The 17,837-nt window shown below is 38.6% G+C and overlaps 1 protein-coding gene across 1 annotated transcript; it reads left to right on the forward strand.

The window, feature by feature from the left end:
• Positions 1-1,321: 1,321 nt before the first annotated feature.
• On the forward strand, positions 1,322-14,794 carry LOC308083558 (HORMA domain-containing protein 1-like; the record flags this gene model as incomplete). Its single annotated transcript, XM_080425872.1, has 17 exons — positions 1,322-1,354; positions 1,545-1,689; positions 2,315-2,378; positions 3,779-3,815; positions 3,988-4,008; positions 4,102-4,128; positions 4,248-4,315; positions 5,515-5,666; positions 5,868-6,025; positions 7,677-7,760; positions 7,993-8,050; positions 8,349-8,410; positions 10,467-10,550; positions 12,227-12,308; positions 13,709-13,713; positions 13,965-14,030; positions 14,675-14,794. The coding sequence occupies 17 exons, from the start codon at positions 1,322-1,324 to the stop codon at positions 14,792-14,794; spliced, it is 1,266 nt and encodes a 421-aa protein (XP_080281998.1).
• Positions 14,795-17,837: the final 3,043 nt, after the last annotated feature.

Raw genomic sequence — 17,837 nt, forward strand, 5'->3', positions numbered from 1 at the left:
AAAATATCCCAAAGTCGCTTATAATAAGTGGACATGGCAACACTGCTGACTGCTCCTCAACAAAAATGGCGATAAGATTTGTGACATCACCACTAGGGATTTCCCGAGTGTGATTGACATTTACAGTAGCCAATAGCAACACGGAGGCAACGGCAGAAGCCCGCGAAAACAGCCAATGAAATGCCAGGAACGGAAACACTGACAGTAAACGGTCCAATGTGATCAGAGCAGTGGTGGAAAAAGTACTCAAGTATTTTTTTTACTCCACTACAATTATTTGAAAACTTTAGTTACTTTGTAGATTTTGATTATTATTTACAAAACATACATTAACCACTTCCGCCCAATATACATTTCGGCCATTTGAAAATAGCAGATCTACAAGCTCACAATGTCGCTTGTAGATCTGCTATTTTCAAATGATTGTTATACATTTCAAAACTTGAAATGGGACATTGTGCATAATGAGTACTTACTTTTGATATTTTAAGTACATTTTGATACCAATACTTTTATACTTTTACTCGAGTACATTTTGAATTCCGGACTTTTGCTTGTAAAACAGAGTATTTCTACATTGCAATATTGATACTTTTACTTAAGTTAACAAATTGACAAATGAACAAACACTGATGTAACTTTAATTTACATGAGCACAATGCCTGATTCAACAGTCCTCCTCACCCTCGTTGAATCTTTTTTCTTCTTCTTCTTCTTCTTCTTCTTCTTCACCCCTCACCCCGTCGCATCGACAATAGCAGATCTACAAGATCTACCATAGCAGATCGCCAAGCTTGGGGGGAATGGGGGCTTGTTGTAGATCGTCTGTAGGTTAACCTTGCGTAGTGGGCGGGTCCAGGTGGAGCCTCGTGCCTTTTGATTGGCTGTTTTTTTTTTTTAGAGGGACGTCGCTAACTCATGTCAATCAAGCAGACAGCGGGAACGAGTTCGCCGTCATTTAACAGCAGCTGCTGGGTTATTTCTTAAATGCTCGCTGAATTAAGTCTAATTCTTTAATTCAATAAAACACAATCTCATAGAGTTGTCCTGTAAGTATGAGATACGTTTCCCATTGCTAATATAACGATTAAGATACATTAATTTACCTTAATATCACTCAATTTAAACTAGTCTCTCTGGCGTGTCAAGTTAACATAGCTGGTTAGCTAAATGTGAAATTAGCTACAGTAGCATTGGTGTCTTGAATTAGTTTGCTAATTAATGGACTAATTCATTTATCTTACACCACTGTTTACAGTAGTAACTCATTTTTGTGACTGGAGAGACAACTGACAGTGACAGCCTAGTGTTCATCATAACCATGGCATCACAGCAGTGTGTGAGATCTCCTCAGGTACCAGCAGTGAAACAGGTTTGTATCTATTTTATTTACCACTTCAAATTATACAAAAAAACTTATACAAGCCACAATCAAATAGCAAGCATGTTTAAACTGATTAATGAAGTTAGTGTGTGATCATGGATTTTTTGCAATTTTGACCTGGACTTAACATTCAATCTGTGAATAATTTGTACTCCTCCAGGAAACACTGCAAATACCAAATGTGGTTGCCACAGAACAGCAATCCTTGCTTGTTGTTAAGAAACTTCTGGCTATTGCAGTCTCCAGCATAACCTACCTCAGGGGGCTCTTCCCAGAGACAGCGTATGGGAACAAATATGTTGGAGGTAAGCTGTATGACTAGCAGGAGACCGCCAACCGCAAGCCAAATTCTGTTTGTGTTCGATTATAATACCATATATGGTAGGTGGGAAAGTTTAGAAAGTGGCTGGTGATATTTTGAGATATTTCAAAATGTGTGCTCCCAGCCCTGATGATTAGCTCAGTTATATCAGTATGCATGAACCCATTAAGGCCTGAGGTTCCGATGCTATAAATGTCTTCTAAATCCTAACCGTTTAAAAAAATATATATGTATTTGGCCGCGGACCCCCATCTCAAAATATTTGGTTCCAGGGACCCCCAGAAGCAAAGATTTTAGTTACAAATGTTTGCTTTAAAAATATAAATAAGATTTGCACACATGTTCTCGATTTTTCAAAAATAGCAGATCTACAAGCTCATAGCGCGGCACTAGGTGACGCGCTATGAGCTTGTATATCTGCTATTTTTGAATAGCCAAAGTGTAAAATAATGCTTTTTAGCTCAAATCTAAAAATGACACAGATGCGTTCCAAGTCTTAATGAGTTAATACTGGTTCTTTTAGTGTTTCATCTAGGTGATTCATAGGCCTACAATATAATGGAGGTGTAAATGCTTCAAATCGTTATTTCCCTTTTCCTCTTATACAGAGCAGAAAGTGATGATTCTCAGGGAGAATCTCTCCTCTCCTGGTGCTGTTCAGATTCTTCAATGGTCAGTATCCCAAAAAGTTCCACACGAGTGTAGAAGTCCTTATCTAATGATTAGACCAGTGGTTTTGTTTAGCAATTATACACTTGATGTTAATAGCCAGTTCCTAGAGGAGTGAATAATATAGTCAAGAAAATTATACATTTCTTTCTCTGTTATGTTAGTGATATAAATAGTTATTTATATGTAATGGACCCAGCATTTCTACAGAGCTTCTTATTAGTTCATGTTATTATTCATGTTCTACAATTAGTGGGTAGTTTGGGAATGATGAGTCATGACCTTCATTCAGTTTAACCAAAATAAAGATTTTTAGTTTGAACTTGATTACAGAAAAGTGCATTTGGCGCTGGAGGATGTCTGAATCACCCTTCAGTAAATAAATGGCAGCCTTTGTGTATTATTGTTTGTTATAACCTACATAAATACTATATCAATTTAGAATTTACCTGAGGGCAATCAGCCCATATCATATCTGTAGGAGGTAAAGGAGACAATTAAAACCATGCTATAATTAGTTTTGTTGATGAATCAACTTTGTAGTACCTTTGTAGTACCTTTTCTCAAATGGTTGACTTTGATCAAAACTTTGCTCTTCATTTCATTTGTACACAATTAGGTAGGGTAAGTGATATCTTTTGGTTTAAACAAAAAGTATTTTGTTAAAAGCTTAAAATACTATATTCTGATAGTAATCATTGCTATAGAGTGTTTTTTCAGTAACAGATGTCTCCCTGTCTCTCCAGCTCTTTAATAAACAGAAAATACATTTTTCGGTAGGTGTCAAAATCTCAGCCAATCAGGAGAAAGTACCCATTTTAAGCTTAATTTGTATAGTGTTTCAGTTCCAATTTTGTCTGCTCATTTCTTAGTGTCATCACTTCCAATTTCACTTGTTTAATCTATATCCTGATTGAGTTCTCTGTCCTGGTTGGATAAAATTGGAAATGAAACTGAAACTGAAACGAAAATGCATTTTCTGTTTAATAAAGAGGTGGAGAGACAAGGAGACTCCTAATACTGAACAAACACTCTATAGCAATGAGTACTATCAGAATATAGAGCTATTTAACACTTATTTTAACCAAAGCAAATCACTTACCCTACCTTTAACAAGTTCACCAGTTGTTATTCTCATACACACGCACGCACACACACGCACACACACATGCACGCACGCACGCACACGCACACACACACACACACACACACACACACACACACACACACACACACACACACACACACACACACACACACACACACACACACACACACACAGGGGTGCTATAAGACTTTGCTTTATTTTCACGATCCAGTACTCACTGTATCCTAAAGGGATATGTGTGTGTGAGAATGTCAGCATGCGTTTAGTGTTGATTAGTTGCGTTTCATCTCTTCAGGTTGCAGGGAAGCTTTGATGCCCTTCAGAGAAAATATGTAAGTCAGTTACCCCTTTAAATATTATCTTGGCGATTTTTATGTAAACTTTTCTTTATGATGATTTAGTTTGTAGAAGTTCTTCAAACTGCCAAAACATTTGAAATACAGTATGTTCTCAATTATTTGCTTTTGCAACCGTTAACACACATCTCCCTTGCTTTTTGACCAGCTGCGAGCAGTTGTCCTGTCTGTGAGTATCATGATTGACAATAATTATGTTAGGCCATTATGAAATTCAAACATATACAGTGGGCTAATGTTTTGTCTTTTCATCACATTCTAGATCTACACCGATCCAGAGAAACCACAGGTACTTCCACAGCATCTGTCCTTGTATTTATTAATGTTTTGCACCAACTTTACATCCAGGTTACATGGACCTTGAAGCTTAAGTTCATCTTTACATTGGTCTCTCTTTTTGACTTTCAGAAGGTGACAGAATGCTACCAGTTTAAGATACAATACACTGAAAAGGGAGCCACGATGGACTTTGAAAGGTACAATTATACAATATGCTTTGATAAGAGAATAGGTATGATAATACAAAAGTGTGAAGAATTGTAATGGGACTTCTGGTTCAGTATTTTATTGTCTCGCCCCCGAGCGACCGGAGGTCGCATGGCGAGACTAACCGACCATACTAGTCGTCTGTGGCCAGGTTAATGTTTTTTAACCAATCACGTCGCTTATACACGGTCACGTGAGGGGTTTGGCTGTGCAAGTTAATGTGTTCTGCTCCACCCATGGTGATTGCGATTTGAAATTACGTGGCTACTTCGCTAGTTGAAGACTAGGATAAAGATACCAAGGATTTGTGGGTGACGTCACTGTTATGCGACACCATACACTTGACGGCATAGCGGGCATACGCTCGAAGCTGCTTATTGCGAACGCAGCGGAAGGAAGTGGAGCTTACTACTGTATGACACCGTGCTCGGCTTGTGTGTCTCTCTGCGTCGCTGCGTCTCTGTGTGCACTGCCTGTGTGCAGCCAAGTAAATGTCCAATATAGACGTACCATACATCAAATGATGTATGGTACGTCTATACATCTTTGAAAACTGAACACACCTGTCAAGGTTGCGTTTAAGCCCGCCCCTTCCCCCGGAAGCCACGCCCCGGAGAAGCCTCCTAAAAACTCCCCATTGAAACCCCATGTTAAATGAAAAGTGCCCGAATCGCTCCGAAACTTTTTCTACGAAGTGGGGGTCTACGAACAAATACTTAGGGCTCGGATTTTGGCTCCGCCCCCCGGAAGTGGGTGAAACAGGCACTTCAAACACTTTGTTGAATTGTTCAAAAACATTCAAAGTTTTTTTTTTGTGAATTTGTATTTTTCTAAGATGCTCCTTTTAACGCAGAATTCTTTCGTATTTTTTATATATTTTTTTATTGGTTACTTATTTTTTAATATTTTTTTTTCATTATTATTATTTTTTTTTGGCGTTCGCTTCCCGCGTTCGCGCGTCTTACTTGTAAGATACCAAGGATGCGTCAGTGATGTCATTGTCATGCAACAATTGTTGACTTGACCTCTTAATCAGATGATTTTTTATAACAAAAAGGACCATCACATTGTGGTTGTTTACCTAGCAATGTTGCAGCTTCTTGATAGCTTCTCAAGCTAGAAATGTGCCAGTATCAGTTAGTGGTTGGTGATGGTGTTAATTTACTACCCTGCTTCCTCTTAACCTCAGCAAAAATAGTGACAAGACGGTGACAATGCCAGGCGCCAACACTATGAAGGCCAGCATCTTGCTTGTGAGAAAGCTCTACACTTTGATGCAGAACCTGGGTCCCCTGCCAGACAACGTCTGTCTCAATATGAAGCTGTCCTACTATGATGACGGTACAACACACACATGTACAGTACACACATGTACACACAACTTTCTTGCAATATAATTCTATTAATTGTTACACTGAGTTACACATTGGTCAGGCATTTAAATCAAAATAAGTTAAAGTTGCACATACTACCCCTGTTCTGGGGAGAATTTGTGTGAAGCTGATTGTCCGCTTGTACAGTATGATTTGTCTTTTCTTCCAGTCACCCCACCTGACTACCAGCCACCGGGGTTCAAGGAGGGTGACAGTGACACCATGGAGTTTGAGAAGGAGCCAGTCAAGCTGACCATGGGCGAAGTGGTCACCCCATTCCACACTCTGAAGGTTGATGTGACCACAGAGAAACATAGAGTTGATCAGGTGAGCTGTCCATGCTGGCACAGTAACGCCTACAGTAAATCAACACACCCACAACAATTAATGATATTATTTTGAGCTGTGTCTTTCTGTCAAAATGGCTGCTGTGAAAAGGACAGCAACATTGTGTGCTGTTGGGTCCAAAATGTTGGCGATTTTTTTGTATTGTAAAGGTAAGTAGCATTCAACCACTTGCGACATGTAAATACAACTGGCAAAGAGTTGTGTCCCTGCCCACCACCGCATCCGGCTTGGCCAAGCGCTACAACTAATACAATGTTTGCGGGTGGGAAGCCAGGCAACGAGGGTGATCTCTGTTGCTGCACTAGTGACTACTACAGAAACGCACTGATGGGTCATAAGTAATGATTGGGGGGGATAATTTTTGCATTATGCTATTTCAAGGAGGGAAATCCTGCTTAGTAAACATAAGCGAAAATGTTAAACATTGCAACGAAAAAAGAAGAAGCAAATTGAAGGAGAACTAGATGCGTCGCAATTCAGGGCAATTGCAGAGTGTGGTTGCGAGTCGCAGGTCGCTGCCGCCGGGACTCGAGGAATACGCTGGGAGGAATACCGTCGGAGGCTGCGCCAATTACATTGTCACGTAACTCCTGAGATCACTTGCGTTTCATTTTGAGAGGATTGGTCCCCCCAACATATGGTTTTTGCATCAAAAGGTTACATTTTGAGCATTTGTGGCGCCCCCTATGGATCAAAGTGGAAATTCTTTTGGGGATTTGTTGAGTAAACCACACTTGACATGTGATTCAAATTGGGATTGACTGGACGTTTTGTTCGTGATTTGTGGGCTTTTTTGTAAAACGGGCCCCTCCCGCTAACTTTGGAAGCCATTTACGGACGAACGGTATGGACTATCAAAATTCTGTTTCGGTCCAGATTATTGCATGGGTCCAGAGATCATGTGTACCGATTTTTGTGAAATTTGGACAAAATATATGGGAGGAGGAGCTAAAAGTGTGTTTTGAAGAAAATTCAAAATGGCGGAAAATCTATCCTGACGCAAATGGGCGTGGCCTATATGGGGAGATGCGTCGTGACCCAAGGAATCCAGGGGAACATTTTTATTTTACGACCTACGGTTCAAGAGTTATAGGCCAAAACGTAAAGGGGGCTGTTATAGCGCCACCATGTGGCCGAATGGTGTGATATTTTTTTAAATAATTTCGGACTAAATTATGAACCTCCCCTACAAATATGTAATAAATAATAAAGTGTGAAGATTACTATAGTCTGTGTATATTACTATATTTAGTGTGGTTGCCCTGTTAGGGCAACCACACTAAATATTAGGTTAAAGAAAAGAAGTCGTCATATACTCTAAAATGAAGTACTAGAACATGTCATAAACTAGACATCACATCTTAAAGGAGCACACACCTATTGTATACAATACACTTACGTATGTGTGCCAACAATGATATGATAAAAAATATATATATATAAGGCACAAAAGGAAGATTTAACACATTCTGTCTCTCCCACCATATAAAACCTATTTTTTCTCAGCCATTTGTTTCATATACTGTATGTGGCTTCATCAGGGTGTCACGAGACTTCTGATTAATAGAAGTCATGCAAGTAATACCCTGGGCGTTATTTTGATTGACATTGATTCGTCTGCTGTTCACAGGTGGACGTGGAGCAGGCTGTGACTGCGAGGGACAAGTGGCTTCTGGAGGGTGATGGCGCTGTGACACAGATTATGACACACGAGGTGCCTGTCTTTCTCCTTCTCTTTCCATAGCAGTGAGGCATGTCTCTGTTTGGGCCCAATTTTGGCTTAACCGTTAGTGATACATTATAATCTTTATATTTGAAATGAGCCATTGCTGTGTCAATGTAAATATTTGTATCGTTTTGTACTATTACATCTGAACTGGTACGTTGATGTGGTCACTGTACTTTATTACCATACTGTATTGCCCTACTAATGATTGCATCTTTAGAATCACACGAGTGAAGTTGTGGAGAACACCATCAAAGTGAATTCGTACTTGGACACTGGTAAATGTTCTATGTATTTCCCTTTCATCTGTAACACTGTGGTTTGGCTTTAATGAGATTCTTTGACAACTGGTTAGCATACTTGTTAAACCTTTTCTTATAGAAAAGTATCTTATAATACTACAAATGTATTTTTCTTGGATGACTCCTGAGGAATCAAACTGCTAACTCTGGCAGTGTTAAAAGTTAGAACTCTACCCATTAAAATATTGAAGACCACTTTGTAATAATTAATTTTACTTTAAGTTGATGTCAAGGCCTTATAAATCCTTAAAAGTTGCTATTTTACATTTGGTAGAAGTCCAGCTGAGCTGTCAGGAGACGATTCAGATCTGTGAAGAAATCACAGAGAACTCACAGGTGGGTGTTATAATTTATTTACTTGCACGCACGCACACACACACACACACACACACACACACACACACACACAAACATGCATGGATACTCATACATAGTGCAGTCTATTTTATTATTGAGCCACCACTGATCACCAATGAAATCTTGTACAATTTCCACTCTATAATAGTCATATTACAGTCAAACCTCAAAATCCATTCAAAACGTTAAGGTCTGGAAATTGTATTTGGAAATGTAAAATGTGTAGAAACACAGTGTGTAAACCTAAATGTTAGGTATTTTGTCATAATTTGGCATCAGTTGTTTTAATAATAGATGATACAGAACAGACTGTGACCAAAACGTTACAAATGGTTACAACCTGAAGATGTGCAGGCAGCTCTTATGTAAGCATGGATATGAGGGCAGCAAAAGTTGTCATGGTATTACTCAGCATCTGTCCCCTCTCAGATATGGCTGTCACGATCATTACACTTTACCTGACGATAATTGTCATACAAATAATTGCGATTAACAATTTAATGTAACATATAAAAACATCTTTCAGGGTTTGTTGTTTCAGAAGCTATACAATGGTTTAGTTCCTATCTATCCACCAGAAAACAGTGTGTAAGTGTAAACAGTGTTAAATCCCCCTACCACACCTGTTCAGTCGGTGTCCCCCAGGGCTCAATACTAGGTCCAATTCTGTTCTCACTGTACATAAATGACCTACCTGAAGTATGTAATAATCTACATGTCCAGATGTATGCAGATGATGCCGTTGTACTTGCCCATGGTAAAAGCTATGCAGAGGTGTCAATAATCTTAACCTCAGCGCTGACAAGCATTCAAGACTGTCTTATAGATTCATGTCTGCTCTTGAATGCCAAAAAGACAGTCTGCATGGCCTTCTCCAAAAGACCAGTTGTGTTGGAGTCCTCAAATGTGTTTCTGGGTGGGGAGGAACTTGAACTTGTCCCAGAGTTCAAGTACCTCGGAGTCATACTAGACTCAACCCTAACTTTTAAAAAACATGTGAAGAAAGTCACAAATACGATTAAATTCAACCTTCAACATTTTAAACAAATTAGACCCTTCCTGACAGTTGGAGCTGCCAGATCGTATCTTCACTGTATGATCCTATCACACATTGAATACTGTTTCACAAACTGGTCTTGCACAGGCGTGACGATTCTAAAACCCATTGAACAGCTCTACAAAAGTGCGCTCAAGGTGTTTGACAGGAAGCCTCACTCTTATCATCATTGTAACATACTCAGGAGGCTAAACATTTTTTGCTTCGACAATTTCAAAAAGTTCAAACAGGTTGGGGTCATATACAAGACCTTACATGGTCTGTGCCCGCCCCCCCTAAGGGAATTCATTAAAAGGAAGCCTGAAAGAGGAATCAGTACCAGAGCAACCACTCGAGGAGATTGTGAAGTGCCGCACCGGCAAACAACCTTCGGTCAAAATGTCCTCTCAGTACAGGGTTGTGTAGCATGGAATGGCCTTCCTCCACATATAAGGGATTGTGCTACATTTCCATCTTTTAAATTCAATGTGAAAAGATGGTTGCTTGAAAACCAAAGCTGCAACCATTTGTGATCATATTTTAGGTTTATTTTTAGGCTATGTAATGTTATGTAAATGTATTCCACCGTTTTGTCTGTTTTCTGATGTTATGTTTTTCTGATTTTATGTTTTGTGTGAGGACTGCGGATGAAAATTAGCATCTTTGCTAAATCCGGTGTATTTACGTTCATGTGACGTTCATTAATATGCTCTGTCCTGTCTAAATAAACAAATAAAGTAAAGTAAAGTAAACAAAAAAATCAAATCAAAATCGAATCAATTTAAATAATGTACTACATTCAAAACAGGCCATATTTACTAATAAAGTATTCAATCAATCAATCAAAATGTAGGTTTGTTTTAAATGTGACGTTTGTAACAGATTAATTTATACAGATGAATGTAAATGATTCTGACGATTATGCGAAAACAACTGCAATTATCTCAAATAATTGCGAGAAAGCGAATTATGTAGTAATTGTGACTGGCCTACTCTCAGATGGATACTTTGGTGAAGAGGACCTCTGACATGGAGACGGGCATCACCAAGACCAGGAGTGGCAGAGTCATCAAGTCTACCATGGTCTGTTAACCAATAAGTACTCAACAATAACTAGTTATCGTCGCTGGCGGGTGGAAATCTTGTCCAAAACCGTTCCTTTATTTATTATTATTTGAAAAGCATTTAAAAAAAGTGAAAATAGCCTACTAGAGCTATGCGATGCGTTGTGAGCTTGTAGATCTGCTATTTTCACTACTTTAGTGCGACACTCTTGTATGATGAAGTAGGGCATTACTTTACGGAGGGGCATAAAAATGTGAAACAGGCACAAGGTTTCTTCCCAACAGCGACATTATACTGTTGATAGTAAAAGGACTTAAAAACTGCAATGTACTAATTCAATACTGTAGTAGTACTGTAGCATCGAGTATTAGCTGCATAATATGATAATTATTTTTTTGAAACTTTTCATTGTCAGTAACACTATGTTATATGTTTAAGTCTTGTCATATGGTAAATGGTGCATTTGTATAGCGCTTTTATCCAAAGCGCTTTACATAGATTGTGCATTACATTCACCCATTCACACACACATTCATACACCGATGGCGGGGGAAACTATGCAAGGCACCAACCTGCTCATCGGGAGCAATTAGGGGTTCAGCGTCTTGCTCAAGGACACTTCCACACTAACTCTGGGGGAGCCCCCCAGCCCGGGATCGAACTCTACCCGGCCACTCTACCCCTGAGCCACTGCCGCCCCATAGCCATTTGATTTATTTTTATTATTATATATTTGTTTTTGGCGACACCTCCGGTATCTCCATTATCTGAACTTTGATTCCTAGAATTCAGTATTACTCTGAAATTAATGAAGGATCCTAGCGCTGGGGTTATTTTGAAACTTTTTCAAAAACCATATGTATTGACTTTAAGATAGATCAATACATTTGTCATTTTGGCACACGTATTTAATTGAAGAACATACACAGTATGACTATGTTTAAGTGAGTTTTGATGACTATGATGATAAAATGTTGTGAAGATAAATTGTTGTTTCTAAAGGTAAAAAGACCCCTACAATACAAAGTTGAGGATCTCAATAAATTAGGAATACAGTACTATCACACTATGGTCCATGTGGTGGATAACAATGTGAAGTCACCAACAATAGGCAGCCCTAGTATAAAAAATAATGGATTAAAGTTCTCAGTCGCCACAACTGATTTCAGTCATTTGGATTCCATAGAAGCCAGCTTGTCTTCTATGAAAGCATGCCGCACACCGAAGATCTACAAGCTTACAACACATCGACGTGTTGTAAGCTTGTAGATAGCCTATTTTCGGCATTTGAAGTGGTCAAACTAGCAATAGAATGCATGTTCAAACTTCCAGAAAATCCTAAAGGTCTCAGATATTTCATAAAAGCAAAGGTTAACCGTCTGGCATTTTGTTTTAAAATACAAAATGACTATCCTTTTTTTGTCAGGGCTGGTATGTCCCACTTTAGCATAAAATCTGCAATTTCTTCAACTTGTTGGCTGTATGGCTACCAAAACATCATAATTCTACATATTGTGATAATTGTTTATGAAACACAGCGCTAGTGTGTGGGGAGGCTCCTTTCACGCTGTTTCACAAATCTCGTTAGAAATGTTGTTGGACTTGGCCTAACAACATTGATTTTTGCTTTAATCCATGCATGTCATGTTAGTATCTCACACAAAGCTGATGACTCACCATTGTTGTGTGTGCAGGAGAAGAAAACCACCAAAGAGGTACAGAAGACTGCCAGGAAGCTCCCTCCCATCCAGGACAAACAGGTGAGAAATACATGTTGTACTCTATGCTAATGAACTGTCGCTTATCAGAAATACCTTTATTCTTATGTTAGTTATCATGACCGTGTCATCTCTGTACTACAGAGATGACAGATAAAATAGCAGATATACAAACTCATAGCGTGTGACCGAGTGCTGCGCTATGAGCTTGTAGATCTGCTATTTTCACTACTTTAGTGCGACACTCTTGTATGATGAAGTAGGGCATTACTTTACGGAGGGGCATAAAATGTGAAACAGGCACAGGGTTTCTGCCCAACAGCGACATTATACTGTTGATAGTAAAAGGACTTAAAAACTGCAATGTACTAATTCAATACTGTAGTATTCAACATCGAGTATTGAATTAGCTGCATAATATGATCATTATTTTGATACAATATATCAATATTAATAAGGTATATACCATATCATATCTTTATGGATTTCATCCCTTTATTTCATTGTCAACGTTTTGAGTATTGTTTCATACTTTTTTGAGTAACACTATGTTATATGTTTAAGTCTTGTCATATCCATTTGATTTATTTTTATTATTATATATTAGTTTTTGGCGACACCTCCGGTATCTCCGTTATCTGAACTTTGATTCCTAGAATTCAGTACTACTCTGAAATTAATGAAGGATCCTAGCGCTGAGGTTATTTTGAAACTTTTTCAAAAACCATATGTATTGACTTTAAGATAGATCAATACATTTATGGTACATTGCAGTAGTCTGTGTCATTTTGGCACAAATTTCTGGGGTACACACTTGTAACTTTGTAACTACATTTGTGTTTAGGAAAGTTGTCAAAAAAACACATTTATGTGGAATGGTTATTATGAAAATATCCCAGTCAAAAATAACTTTTATTTAATTGAAGAACGTACACAGTATGACTTTATGTTAAGTGAGTTTTGATGACGATGATGATAAAATGTTGTGAAGATAAATTGTTGTTTCTAAAGGTAATATAACAGGTATAAAAATACCCCCACAATACAAAGTTGAGGATCTCAATAAATTAGGAATACAGTACTATCACACTATGGTCCATGTGGTGGATAACAATTTGAAGTCACCAACAATAGGCAGCCCTAGTATAAAAAATAATGGATTAAAGTTCTCAGTCGCCACAACTGATTTCAGTCATTTGGATTCCATAGAAGCCAGCCTGTCTTCTATGAAAGCATGCCGCACACCGAAGATCTACAAGCTTACAACACATCGACGTGTTGTTAGCTTGTAGATAGCATATTTTCGGTTATTCAAGTATTTGAAGTGGTCAAACTAGCAATAGAATGCATGTTCAAACTTCCAGAAAATCCTAAAGGTCTCAGATATTTCATAAAAGCAAAGGTTAACCGTCTGGCATTTTGTTTTAAAATACAAAATAACTATCATTTTTTTGTCAGGGCTGGTATGTCCCACTTTAGCATAAAATCTGCAATTTCTTCAACTTGTTGGCTGTATGGCTACCAAAACATCATAATTCTACATATTGTGATAATTGTTTATGAAACACAGCGCTAGTGTGTGGGGAGGCTTCACAAATCTCGTTAGAAATGTTGTTGGACTTGGCCTAACAACATTTATTTTTGCTTTAATCCATGCATGTCATGTTAGTATCTCACACAAAGCTGATGACTCTCACCATTGTTGTGTGTGCAGGAGAAGAAAACCACCAAAGAGGTACAGAAGACTGCCAGGAAGCTCCCTCCCATCCAGGACAAACAGGTGAGAAATACATGTTGTACTCTATGCTAATGAACTGTCGCTTTTCAGAAATACCTTTATTCTTATGTTATTTATCATGACCTTGTCATCTCTGTACTACAGAGATAAAATAGCAGATATACAAGCATAGCTCATAGCACGGCACCGAGTGCTGCGCTATGAGCTTGTAATTCTGCTATTTTGGAAAAATTTAGATAATTTTTGTAAATCTTTGAATATATATATTTTTTAAAGCGAACATTTTTAACTGAAATCTTCTGGGGAGGTCCCTGGAACAAATTATTTTGAGATGCGGGTCAGCGGCCAAATACATCATTTTGGGGGTTCTTGACATGAAAAAGTTTGAGAACCACTGATATAGTAATATAAGTTTTTCAGAAAACTGTTTTTTAGATAGATTTAGAAGACATTTTGTAGAATCGGAACCTCAGGCCTTAATGGGTTAAGTAGGATTTCATTTCATATTTGCTGTAGCCACAGACTGTAAAACAAATCAATTCCATTCGCTAATTTACAAGTCAAGAAGGAAGTGCATCTGAACTAAATATGTTCACTAATCATATCGCACATGAACCCTTTGTTTATGACCAATTATTTGACTTCAGCTTCTCTTACACCTACTGTATTTCCTCTGCTCTTTTCAGATGTCTCAGTTCAGGTTTCTCGACAGCCAGGAGGTGGTCTTGCCCTCCTCAAAGAAACGCAAATTCAGTGAGCCCAAGGAACCCTATGGAACTCAACCCTGCAGTACTGTTGAACTGTAATGTGCTTATTTACCATGATTAACATAACAAGTAAACAGCGGTTACGACAGCAGATCCCCTGGGGAGGACAAAGTAAAATCCTCAGTGTTCATCTATAGGCCCATTTGGTTCCATTTTGTACACTCAGAGTTAAATTAACACTCAGGATTTTACAGTGTACAGTGTTGTGTGAGCAACTAAAGTGAAATATATCTATTTTCTGCTCTACCAAAAGAATTGTTCCCCCTGTGTTACAGCGTTTCCATAAAGTATGTGTAAAAGGTGATAAAGGTAAATATTTGATTCATTTGTGAGAGAAATATTTGTGATAGAATGAATGTTCTATCAAAGTATCTTTAATTGTGTGTTGTTAACTAGTATTAGACTTTGACTTACTATGCTTTATGAAAACAACCCACTTTCTGTATGTTGTATGTAGTGCTTCAAATACAGAAATAAAAGTAATGTAAGATTATTGTTGCTTTTCTGACCATTTGAAGATACTTGACATTCCATAAAAGCATTCAAAAGCAATAGATAAAGGGCACAGAAAATGAGTCTGCAGATGGACATTGCAGACAAATAAATGACTGCAATGGGGAAATAAATTAAATTAATCAATTTAATTACAGGGAAATGACAACAAGAGCATACAGAGCGTACAATACACTCAACCAGGTTCGTCAGTCAGTCAGTTGGTCAGTCAGTCAGTTTGGCCTTTCACCAGTTGCCTGGAAGTTCACCACACTGCCATGTACAGTTCACATTCAATAAGTAAAGTTTTCACACCAGGTTCACACTTTGACCAGATGCTCATACACTATGCCAGCGGGAGAGAAGAAAAAGTTTTATAGATTCTCTCCCTCTCTCGCTGTCTCTCTCTCTCCCTCTCTCTCTAAGGCCTGGGGAGTTTGACTTCTGCCCTGTTAGTGTTTTCCTACTCTCCAGGCTGCAAGGGCTTTTCATCTCACTGAGGTGCAAGGGCAGACACTTTGCACTTCTCCCAGCCCTTTCCTCCCATCCACATGCACATAAACACACAGCAGATTTCCATTTCTGCTACAGTGTGCTAGTTTAGCAGTTACACCACCCCTAGGCTGGCTTAAGACATAGCGGATATCCAGCAGTGTTGGTGGGATGTATGTGGGGGAGAAGGCCTCCTGAGACTTGTTTGAACCCACTCTAGATCCTATGGATGAATTCTTATATGTAGGTATACATTGTCGTATGATCACGTTGTTCACCGAAAATAACTCAAAATCTGTTGTTTTCAGTGAACAACATGGTCATACGACAAACCGCTAATTAGGTATTGGTAGGATGTCTTGTGAAGTGACAATATTAGTCACTTCACAATATTCTCCAGTTGATTATACCTCTATGGTAAATACACATTCATTTGGGGGTCCTTACATGAAAATGTTTGAGAACCACTGGTTAAAACAATAATTTTAAACATATTGCAAACAAGCCCGAATAAGCAACTGCAATTTAGAAACAAGCCCAAAAAAAACGCAACCTGCAACTACCAATATTTTACAAGCAACTTTACAGAAATACAAGCCCAAAGTAGCTTATAAAAAGCAGACCTGGCAACACTGTACAGGATGTAACTCTTTTTGTGTTTCCTTTGATAGTGACACGTAAATAAAACGGGGTAATTACTGCTACCTGCTGGACAGGAGTTTGCACAAAGCTTTTTCAACTTGAGCCTTTGTATAATACAGTAAGTTTACAGTCTGTGCCATTGGAGATGATTAATGTAAATGTATCCACATAATCTTGCAATAATAATAATTAATGCATTATGAAGAATCACTGAAAAGGTTTAAATATGTTGATACAAGGTTTCTGCCTGATAGCAATGCTGTATTGGTAAATTTCCATTTGTTACGCTTTACTTACTGTGCTCAATAATATTACTTTACTATTATATTTACCTCAAATGTAAATATAAATATACATAGTATTGTGTTTATTTCTTTTATTTTACATCTTTTTTTTTTTTTTTTTACATCTTTACACACTTTGATCATTTTGTACTTACAGTGCCTTTCCCCATCATTACACAGGCTGACACATTAACGAGGTAAATTAAAGCTTTACCTATTATTCTAACCCTGACAATAACTTTCACCATACCATATCCCCGTAATGGCACCCGGTTTAATTTAAAAAGGTTTAGTTCGTTTTTTTTGGCATCAGGTACAATACATTTATATTGTGTATTTTGAAATAGGCTACCATTAAAAAAACAGTCAGAAATGAAATAAGGGACTGCTGCCAGAAAAAGTATTTGTACAGTGACCTTGAGCTTTACCCATCAATAAATGTGCATGTTTTGGTCAGTCAGTATATCTCACACAGTAGGCCTATCATCAATATAACCACTCAAAAACTCTGAAGGTTTCCTTGCTTTCGGGGACCAAACACGGTCAAGATAGACATGTTCGAGGTGAAGAAATGATGGGATGGACCATGGCTCGAGACTACTGCAGGAAGCACCACAGACCTGGCTCCTGTAAGGAATGAGACAGAGAATCAGAGATCCAGAAGGTGGCGAGTGGTGTGAAAGTGTGGTTTGGCCTCTTCAGAGATGCCTGGCAGTGGTCAGACAATAGCTACTCCTTCTTCAGATACTGGAGAGCCATCCAGTGTGTTTATTTGAGTGATTTTCCATGTGTGGCTGCACTGTGAATCTCCCCATCTCTGCGTGTGTGTGTGTGTGTGTGTGCGCGTGTGTGTGTGTGTGCGTGTGTGTGTGTGTGTGTGTGTGTGTGTGTGTGTGTGTGTGTGTGTGTGTGTGTGTGTGTGTGTGTGTGTGTCTGTGTGTGTGTGTCTGTGTGTGTGTGTGTGTGTGTGTGTGTGTGTGTGTGTGTGTGTGTGTGTGTGTCTGTGTGTGTGTGTGTGTGTGTGTGTGTGTGTGTGTGTGTGTGTGTGTGTGTGTGCGTGCGCGCGCGTGTGTGTGTGTATGTGTACCTCGTATTAGGTACCACAATGAAGCGCTTCAAACTGAGGCTGAGCCCACATGACTCCTCACTAAATCTGAACGAACATACATTAA

The sequence above is a fragment of the Gymnoscopelus braueri genome (assembly GCF_963280865.1).
Source record: "Gymnoscopelus braueri genome assembly, chromosome: 4".
NCBI lineage: Eukaryota > Metazoa > Chordata > Actinopteri > Myctophiformes > Myctophidae > Gymnoscopelus > Gymnoscopelus braueri.